Source organism: Sardina pilchardus, chromosome 19 (assembly GCF_963854185.1).
Source record: "Sardina pilchardus chromosome 19, fSarPil1.1, whole genome shotgun sequence".
Lineage (NCBI taxonomy): Eukaryota > Metazoa > Chordata > Actinopteri > Clupeiformes > Clupeidae > Sardina > Sardina pilchardus.
The window spans coordinates 24,710,550-24,720,565 of record NC_085012.1 but is presented as its reverse complement, the minus strand read 5'-3'; the positions used below and the strand labels follow the sequence as shown (position 1 = coordinate 24,720,565).

General features: G+C 41.6%; 1 protein-coding gene across 1 annotated transcript in view; it reads right to left on the bottom strand.

The window, feature by feature from the left end:
• Positions 1 to 253: 253 nt before the first annotated feature.
• Positions 254 to 10,016, bottom strand: part of flt1 (fms related receptor tyrosine kinase 1) — a 39,910-nt gene continuing 30,147 nt past the window's right edge. The window contains exons 17-30 of the mRNA XM_062521113.1: positions 9,148 to 9,283; positions 8,470 to 8,574; positions 7,893 to 8,006; positions 7,656 to 7,744; positions 5,863 to 5,974; positions 5,591 to 5,682; positions 4,869 to 4,991; positions 4,541 to 4,652; positions 4,274 to 4,373; positions 3,961 to 4,066; positions 3,541 to 3,644; positions 3,326 to 3,395; positions 3,031 to 3,122; positions 254 to 2,688 (exon numbers count right to left, since the gene is read on the bottom strand). Of these exons, the coding sequence (XP_062377097.1) occupies positions 2,559 to 2,688; positions 3,031 to 3,122; positions 3,326 to 3,395; positions 3,541 to 3,644; positions 3,961 to 4,066; positions 4,274 to 4,373; positions 4,541 to 4,652; positions 4,869 to 4,991; positions 5,591 to 5,682; positions 5,863 to 5,974; positions 7,656 to 7,744; positions 7,893 to 8,006; positions 8,470 to 8,574; positions 9,148 to 9,283 (1,485 nt within the window). The 3' untranslated portion in view covers positions 254 to 2,558. The remainder of the gene's footprint in view (positions 2,689 to 3,030; positions 3,123 to 3,325; positions 3,396 to 3,540; positions 3,645 to 3,960; positions 4,067 to 4,273; positions 4,374 to 4,540; positions 4,653 to 4,868; positions 4,992 to 5,590; positions 5,683 to 5,862; positions 5,975 to 7,655; positions 7,745 to 7,892; positions 8,007 to 8,469; positions 8,575 to 9,147; positions 9,284 to 10,016) is intronic.

The following is a 10,016-nucleotide window of genomic DNA, read 5'->3' as shown; positions in this document are numbered from 1 at the left end:
CACACACACACACACACACACACAAACACACACACAAACACAAACACTCACATTCACACTCACATCACTCAGTAACCCACACCTTAGACTCCCACAGTTGATGGTCATATCATGATGGTCAATCCCAGACTCTCACACTCCAGTCTTGTTGGTGGTGACCCAGAAACCCCCTACACTGGCTCTCTCCCACCTCCCCAGTATCATTTTGGCCCCTCTTGTGTTCATCGTCTCACATTTTGCAATATTTGTGTGTACAGCAGTATTTTAATAAAGAATACCAAAACATACATCCTTCATGTTTCTGTCTTTTGTACAAAGGTTGTCTATTACATTGTGTTGTGATATGCAACTTCATAACAGATGTGTGACATATTACATGGCCAAGTCAGTACAGATCATTTCTAGAACCCTCCCTGAACATCATAATTGGCATAATTACTCATCATAACAAAATTAAAAGGCAATCTCTTGCAACTTCAACCCCTTGCTTGTCAGCATTGCAATATTGATAATAACAGCAATAATGAGAATATAACAAACATAAACACATTTTTGGTTTCATAACATTGAAATAATATTCCATTTAAAGTAAAAGTGCACTAGCTTATATGTGGTTGAGTAGTATATTCCTCAGTGGTAAGCACAAAAGCTTGGCAGTGGTGGTTCTTCATTTCGGTTACAAGAAGTGCCATGGGTGCCGATGCCTGGGTGCAGTTTTAAAGGAGGGCAACTTGAATCCCAAAAACACAATGGCACTGAAGTGATCCAAAACTGCAATTATTGGGCTTTATATGAGCATTAATACAGCAGAGCAATAGTATAGAATAATATCTCACATTGAGTCACAGTAACAAGGTAATATCCTTTTGGCCCCCATAATGAAGTCTTGTAGCATAAACTTCATCATGTGAGCATATATCAAAGGTAATAGGAGATATTCAGTAGTATCTAGTATTTAGCCATGCATGTTTCTTTCATTTTACAATACAATAGCTGATTCTGAGACCAGATCTAACTCCTGGGGGGTATTCTAAGAACAAGGGTTGCCTCTCATTTGTGCATTTATATGTCCTCCCTTGCTCCTCGGGCCTTGATCCTCACTGATCTACATAAAGAATGATGGGGCGAAAACAATGGGATAGTCTATCCAGTGTTAGTTATAGATCAGTGGGAACGCCCCTCGAGGATCGAGGAGGCATGTTGAGAAGCACCTATCGTCTAGTATCAAACCAAACCACTTGGAGTAAGTGGTAAACCTCCTAATATAAGAGGCCAATAACTTTGGAATACAACCCAGGGCTGGACCCAGAGTCCGCTATCTGTTACCCTGGATTTGATGCACCACCCCAATACTCAAGCAGCTCTATATAAAATAAAATAATAACGTCCAGCATATTAGTGTTTGTTTACAGCAGTAGTAACTGGGTGGTGCGTTTTATTGTGCTTTAGTGAAGTACTGGGTACCGGTTAGAGCTAAAGCACTACAGCATACTTGAGAGTTAAGTTCACCGGTTTAGCTTAGTAGGAGCAAGAGGTGTGCTCTCAAAAAGCACAGAGTTAGGATGGTTTTTATATCATGAAAAGTAGTGTCCTACTTTATATTAAGCAAAGATCATAGAGCGCTCCGCTCTAGAATATTTGATATTAAGTGTCCTTAATAAAGTGTCCTTGTGAAATACATTTTAAAGAAAATTTTACAGCTCAAGAAAGGACAAATATTGCATTACAAATTTGTCAGCAGGATTATGCAGACAGACAAACAGGAGAAGGGGTGCAGACAGTATGAGACAAGAAGTCCGTACTATATTAGAGCATATGCACATCAAGGGGCAGATCCAATTTTGTTCACATTGCGACATACTGTAGGCCATATTGGCCTTGGTGGAGTTCTGCACTCTCTGAGCACCCTTATAGTCTATTATATACTAAGGATGGACACTACATACTATATGAACACTTCATATAAAGTGTGGCCAAAAAGAGTGAGTTAGATGAGGTTGTATTAATGGAAGAGCAGAAACTGCTCTCTGGCACTCTGTTGATGCAGGTACATTTTGAGTTGATGCAGGTACATTAGAATGAAGTGGTGAGAGGAGACTAGAGTTGGGTGATATCAGCAGGAGTAGGATAGAGTTAAAGATAAAATTATGTGCTAGAGTTAGACTTTAGTGTTGGTGGTCTAGTGTTTTTTTGGACATGTTGTCACCTACTTCAGGTGATTCAAACGGTATTGTTCCCATTGTATATTTCATGAGGCAGAAAAGAACTGTACGCTCAACACCGATTCCTATTTGTGGGGCCTGAATACTTTTCTATGAATCTAATCCCATTAGACAAATCTAATCTGATCTAAAGAAATGAAAAGTCTGGGCAGCACTCTAGAAAGCTTTGTGCTCAAGATAGTCTGCACAAATAAACAACTGGAGTGCAGTCCAGTATCAAGGAACAAAGGAAGTGGATGGACATTAGCAATAATACTCATGTTTAAGATGGAAGCGGCATGTTGTGATGAATGAGAACTTATTTGCCATCAGGCAGTGCATCAGACACCTAGCCCCTCACTCAGTATCACAGGGGATGATGTGACGATCGGTCTTCCTCTTCACACCAGAGGAGCTGCTCCCACGGGGCACAGCCTCGGCCTCTGCGCTGCCCACGATGCCTCTGCACCTGATGAGGGAGAGGAGCCTGCAACCGTGGAAGCGTCTCAGTCAAACAGCGAGCTTCATTCAGATACCTCGCTGCTCATGTCATAGGTCACAGAGTGCGAGGTCACCGACTACAGTCGATATGACAAAAAAAAGAAAACAATCAGTTCTACCTATCTTGAGTTACTCCAGCCAACAGTTAGAGGGGGCTCATGAACATGCCCCCAGAGTGTTGAACTAGGTAGAACCGATTGTTTTGGGCTTTTTCTTTTTCGTACCAACAGTACTCTGTGATTTTGAAATCTATATGATATGACAGAAATCTATATGATAAATAGACGGAATTCTCCTTTAAAGTGCATAAAAGAGCTGGAGGACTCACTTGCTCAGGTTGCCAATTTGGAGTTTTTCGCTCCATTTGAGGTTCTTCAGCTCCTCTGAAGGAAGAACCATACCACTGTCCGTCTGGTTGTCCTGAGGCAAATGTCACGATTCAGTCTAGCTGAACAATGTGGATTGAAATAAAACCTTGTGCTATGCTTTCATTTCTATGGTGCTACGTTTTATCAAGGAAACTCCAGACATGATGCAAATACGTCACTGGAAAAAATGTATCCCACTTCTTCATAGGGCTTTCCAGACAGACCTTTGTGCATTTGGTTTAGGCTGAAACGTACCTCTGAGCTTTTACTCTGGGGATTTTCTTCAAAGGTACTGATTCCATCTGTCACTCTAGTGTTGATATAGCTGAACAAAAAGGACAAATGTGAGGTAACATTACACTGCACACAGGCTACAGTATACAGTTAGCCTTTTTGTTTTTACAACACATTCACGATTACAGCAGTAGCTCATTCTTTTTTGGCTCTCTGTTTCTACAGTGTAATCTCACCCATGATTTGCAGTCTTTTGGCTGGTGTCTCTGTAATCCTGCTGAATATCCACATTGCTTTCCCCACTCAGGAACGTGTCCAAGGGAATATAATCCTTCCCATCCTGGCCATAGAGATAACATATACTGTGATGTCAAGAAGCTAAGCAGGAGGGATTAAAATCAAAACACAATTAGGTGTTCTTTGGTTAAATCCCACATGTGATACAAAAGACCACAAATGAATACCAAAGAACTTCTTTTTTTTATCAAGAAGAGTGCCTTGGTTCATTCTTTTATATCGCTTCTGGGATAACATACTGTGTGTACATAATGCATGTCTGTGCGTGTGGTGGTGGTGGTGGTGGTGGTGGTGGCGATGGTGGTGAGGATCAAAGCAAGACAGAAAGTCCCCTGTGAGTCATCAGTAAGCTAACCCACCTGCTTGACACGTGCCTGTAACAGGTTCCCGAGTGTGTTCACCAGAACAGAGAAGGTGGGCCTGTCACTTGGATTCTGCTCCCAGCAAGCTAGCATGGTGTTGTAGCTACAATGTAACGTTGAAAAGCCACATCAAGCATCATCAACAGCTCATGTTTTTATCAGTTTATCAAAAAAGACAAAATATCAGTGAAATGGTGTACAGCAGGACGACTACGTTTATAGTTTCCAGCCTTGATTGGATAAGGAAACACAATCCAACGTTGTTTGAAGAGTGCAATGTTGTGATTGTTTGCTGGTTAATGTTCCTTACATCTCAGGGGTGCAGTAGTCTGGGGCACGCATGCGTCTGCCATGTTTCAGATGGTGGCAGAACTCCTCGTTCATGCTCAGTCCCGGGTATGGAGAGGCACCTGAACAGCAGGGCAGAACGAGTCAGAACTTCTATGCCTTAATGTAGTCTTACCAACTTTTAATTTGTTTACCGTTAAATTGAAATATTGTATTGTTATTTGTATGTCGCTTTGGACAAAAGTGCCTGCTAAATACCATAACCATAACATAAGGATGACACACACACCCAGAGAGAAGATCTCCCACAGGAGGATTCCAAAGGACCACACGTCGCTCTGGGTGGTGAACACCTTGTCAAAGATAGACTCTGGGGCCATCCACTTCAGAGGCAACCTGGCCTGTGTTGACAAAGCAAAAACAAACAGAGGCAGATGAGAAATCAACAAACATATGGCCAGACAGTAGACAGACAAACAAACAACAAACAAACAAACAGAGACAAACACATTTATTTATTCGACCAGAACAGTAATTTGGTTTAGAATACATCAAGACCAGATGATATAGTAGACCTGTGGCACAGTGATCTTCATCACAGGATGTTGGCAACTTACATCTCCCTTGCGCACATAGTCAGGGTTCTTGTAGATATCTCGTGCCAGACCGAAGTCGCAAATCTTCACAATGTTGTTATCAGACAGCAGGATGTTCCTGGCAGCCAGATCACGGTGGATACACTGCCAGTCACATGTTCAAAAAACACATACAAGTATAATCAATGTCTGTTAAAATGCAAGACAAGTGTAAAAAAAAACATCTTGGTGAACTTGGTGCTTCTGGATTAATTGAGTGACATTTGTCTTGACTTGTCACAGATAGCGTGACCTATAATGTGTGAGGCATAGACTATGGAGTATGGTGTAAGGTGTTAAGTCTGAGACTATGCCACATTCGAATGACCTTTGACAGTGTCAGACAACATGAGGAGCTATCATGTCAGTCACTTAAAAATGGTCGAAATTGTGGTTTTTTTTTTGTTTTTTTTTAATGAAATAGGTTAAAGGCTACTGCTACTTCCCTGTTAAATACTATAGTGTAATAAGTAACAAGTCATTTTTTGATTATTTTTTTACTTCATCACTGCAATGTAAGTTATTACAAAAACATAAAACATTTCATGTGTGTGTGTGTGTGTGTGTGTGTGTGTGTGTGTGTGTGTGTGTGTGTGTGTGTGTGTGTGTGTGTGCTTAACATCTGGTGCATGTCATGTCATGTTTATTACATAGTCATGTTTGTGTGGTATAGAGGTAAAGCACTACTATACAGGTTATGTCACCTTTCGAGAGGACAGAAACTCCATGCCTCTGGCCACCTGGAGACTGTATGAAATTAAGTCCTCAAAGAGAAGAGGCGACTCCAAAGTCCAAACTAAAGAAGAAGAATGGAGGGCAAAGACTAAAATCTCAACAACTAGACCAGAAACATGAAGGTTATATATCAAGTACAAAGACTTGTAATTACACAGTTAACAATTATGAACAACCAAATCATTTAGTTAGTTTGTTAGTCGGTTTGTTTATGGTGTATAATTTCATATCTCTGCCTCACCTTGGCTCTCTTCCTCCTCTCTCTCGTCACCAAACCCTGAACTGACACTGCTTTGGCTACTGGCCATGCTCAGCAGACACCTGTCCCCGCAGTGGTCACCCTCTCCTCTCGCCTGAAACACAGCGCTCTGGTCAGACTGGGTCAGAGGGCAGACATGTTCTTACACACAGGAACAGGACTAACGTAATGTGGGAGTTAGAGAGAAACAAGGTCTTAATATGTGTTGTTCTAAATGCTGGCTGAAAGGGAGAGGGGGGGGGGGGGGGGGGGGGGGGGGTTAGTTGGTTGGTTGGTTGTCACTGGGATGCAGAGCTAGAGTTCAGTAGCATTCACACCGCCATCTTGGCATACTACTTGGCATATTCTTGCATTGAAAGGGTCACTGAACCGTTTGACCTTTATTTGTTGGTTCATGCTGCCTATAAATGTACGTAGTAAGAGTATCACTGTATGATAAATAAAGGCAGATTAAAGAAGTGAAACATAACACCAACAGACTAATCGTGACAGAAGGAAGTACTGGCCTATTTGTCAAAGGGGAAGTATCACATAGGTGCAAACCAGTCAAGAAAAAATAACTACATGCAAAAAAGTTGCAAACTAAACATCATAATTCTCTTAAAAGAGTAAACAGCTCAGGAAAGACAGAAGGCCTGTAGGCAAACAACAGTGATGATGTTAGGCACAGGTGGCATTGCCATTTATCTATGGTGCCATCCATACAGTAAGAGGAATATGAGTTTTACATGGGCTAATGCTATGACAGGGAAGTGAACTCATTTCATGCAGGCATGAGTGATAAAGTGTGATGCTATTTCAACAAGCCAGACAAACTGTCAATAGGCCTAACCAGAGAGTTACACAACTAGGGAATCGAATGTTCTTAGCTATCCCGTTAGCGATTGTGTTTCATGGACGCCATGTTTCATCCTAACATTCAGTAGATCCCCATTGACAAAGTACAGTGAACACAGGGAAAACATACCTAAATGATTAAAAAAACACAATTATTTATTTTAAGAAAAATGCTGACCTGTTGAGCGATGTTGAGTTGATAACTACTCAATATTTTGTAAGGTAAAAGTCACTTTCTCACTTCAAAGTTTAATAACAAATTCCATAGGAAAATTATAGGAAAATTATAGCAATATTATCTGTCAAAAAAATCTAACACTACTTCAGAAATTAATGAAGTTTGAAGTCAGCCTAGCCTTTATACTATCATTAGCTTTTTCGCAAGCATTCCATGTAAACACTGCTCTGAGACTGATTAGGAGATGTGGTCACTCACTACAATGGGAGTTTTACAGGCCCATTGAAGATATTAAAGGTAAATATACACTGGAATATTTCCGTAAGGGCCTCTTACACACTGACAAACATTGATATAATTTATAGGCCTGTTAATGGTGAAAATAAGTGATTTATTTCAACATACCGTATACGTTCTATAGGGTAACACTGTAGAATCACCCAACGTTGGGATGAAACACGGTGCCCATGGTTTGAGTTCTCGCATATGGCTCTGGGCCTATGGGTCTATGGGTAGGCAGAACTGTCACCGCCAGCTGATCAGAGGGGATGAATGCATGGCGGGATGGATAGAAGTTGATGGATGGATGGATAGAAGTTGATGGCTGGATAGATAGATAGATAGATGGATGGATGGATGGATGGATAGAAGTTAATGGATGGATAGAAGTTGATGGATGGATGGATAGATGGATGGGTGGATGGACGGATGGATGATCCGCAGATGGAGAGATCAATGGATATGCAGCGCTTCACCTCACCCTGTTCATCAGGAACACCTGGCGCTTGCTCTTCAGGTATGCGGACAGGTTTCCGTGCCTGCAGTACTCCACAATGACCATCAGGGGCCCTGCGGAGCAGAAACACTAATGAACCTGACCCCTGACCAACAACACAAGATACACTCATAATAGAGCAGACACATATTGACATAAACTGACACAGACACCACAAACAAATACATTCACATACACCAACATCTGCTGACCCATACACACCTCCAGGTTTGGTACAGGCTCCCAGTAAATTGACCACATTTAGGTGATGTCCAATATGGTTGAGAATCTTCAACTCAGTCATCAGAGCCTTGTGCTCATTGGGCGTGGCTCCCTCTAGTGGTATACAAATGCAACTACATTTTTACACAAAATGTAATGTCTATAACGGCAGAGACACAAAGAATATAAAAACTTCTATACCCATTGGGGAACATTGGCTAAACTGCACATATTACATACTTCTTAAGACTTCTTAAGACATATCAAGACTTTCATATGTTTTTATGAAACAATAAACTGGAACAAAATGTGTTTTGCCAGTTGGTTCCTCAATTGAGTGCGGTCTAACATCATGCATTGTGTGATTTTAGTATTACAAACGTCATGAGCTGAAAACCTCATGAAAAGTCAGTGGGTTATTGGTTGGCATGCGAGTGTGTGTTCCACTTATGCTGAGGTGTGTTTGTGTGTGTGTATATGTGTGTGACGTGCGAGTATTTTCTCACTGTCTAACATCATGCGTTGTGTGTCAGTGTGCATGTGTGTGTGTGTGAGTGTGTGTATTACCCCTCTATACCTTTCAGCATCTTGACAGCCACTGTGCTGCAGCCGTAAGAGCTCCCGATGTCAAACGCAGATGCCTGCACCACCTTCCCAAACGCCCCCTGACCCAGCGGCCTCTCTGCCAAGCACACAGGATCACACACTCAATACTGCATCTCCATAACCCTTAGCACTTATAGTCAGTAACTAAAAATCACACAACCTTTCAAGACAATACAAATTTCAAGAGCCACCTAATATTCATTTACATGACATTTTCTAATTTTACAAAAACAATCTTTAGTTTTTAGTGAAGTAAATCTTTCCTTTTCCTGATCAGATGCACATCACATAAAGTAATTAATGTAATTCCACCAGTCTTCCGATGCGCTGTTCGGTTGTGTGCTGTGTCTCAATTTGTTCTATTTGTGCTGATTGTGTTTTACAGGACCCTTAGTGTTGTTAGATTTAGTTTTCCTCTAAATTGGGCTACTCTACGTCAACATTCTATCAATGATTTCCTTAATTGGGCTGTATTTAATTTTCGCACTATAGGTGCTCAGCACTTTGTAGGCAGAATTTTGCCAGCATGATCTGGCAACCGTGAGGACCCAGAGGCACCCCAATGTACAAAATCTGGCAACCCTGACACTCATACACCCAATCAAACACCCCAAGGCCATAAAGCCATACACATAACCCTCCTGTATACCGAGTTTGAGATGGTCTCGAGGAAACTCCCACTGGGCGGGGTCAAACTGCAGCCTATCACATTGCTCGGCCAGAGGGCCCTCCCCTGGGTCCAGGATGATGGACAGGTACTCAGGTTTAGTGACTGAGTGGCGTGGCTGTTGGAGACAGAGAGAGAGAGAGAGAGAGAGAGAGAGAGAGAGAGAGAGAGAGAGAGAGAGGAAGAATGTCACAAGAAGCTAATGTAACTGAGCTATAACCTATAACTCGGGCCTACAAAGCAAGGTGTCAACAATGGCAAGAGCATCATTTAGGTTCCCATTGATTGCACCTTTAAATAAGACATACTATACTTTAGTCTTACTGTTTATTGGACAAATCCATCTGCTAAATCTTTTTCCTGTCCTCAAGTGTTGCTATCTGAAGCTAGGCCATTGATAATTATCATAATAATGAACTATTGATCTACGTATGTATTGGTAGAATCCATGTAATTTTTAGGAAGAAAAATCAGATCAAATAACTTGGACGACCCCCAGAAGTGACTCTGTGGGACTCCTGAGGGTCCCCCCCCCCCCTTGTTAAATAAAGGTATCATCGAACAAATCAACTGAGTTGAGTCTGAACAGAAACTTCTCATGAAAGCGAATGGAGCATTTGTATCTGTCAGATTTGTCAATGATGTAACAGGAAGGGCCCGTCTGATTTTAAACACTGAAATGTAAACACAAGCCACAACTTTTTTCCCAAGAGGAGCGTTTAAGAGGAAGGGGATAGTGTCCTTGAAATGAGCGTCATTTTGCTGCTGTCAATTCCAAGTATTTATCTTTTTTTTTCTTCTTTTATAAGGCAAGGGGGCCAAATTTAGCCGTGAGAAGCGTTTGGCGGTGG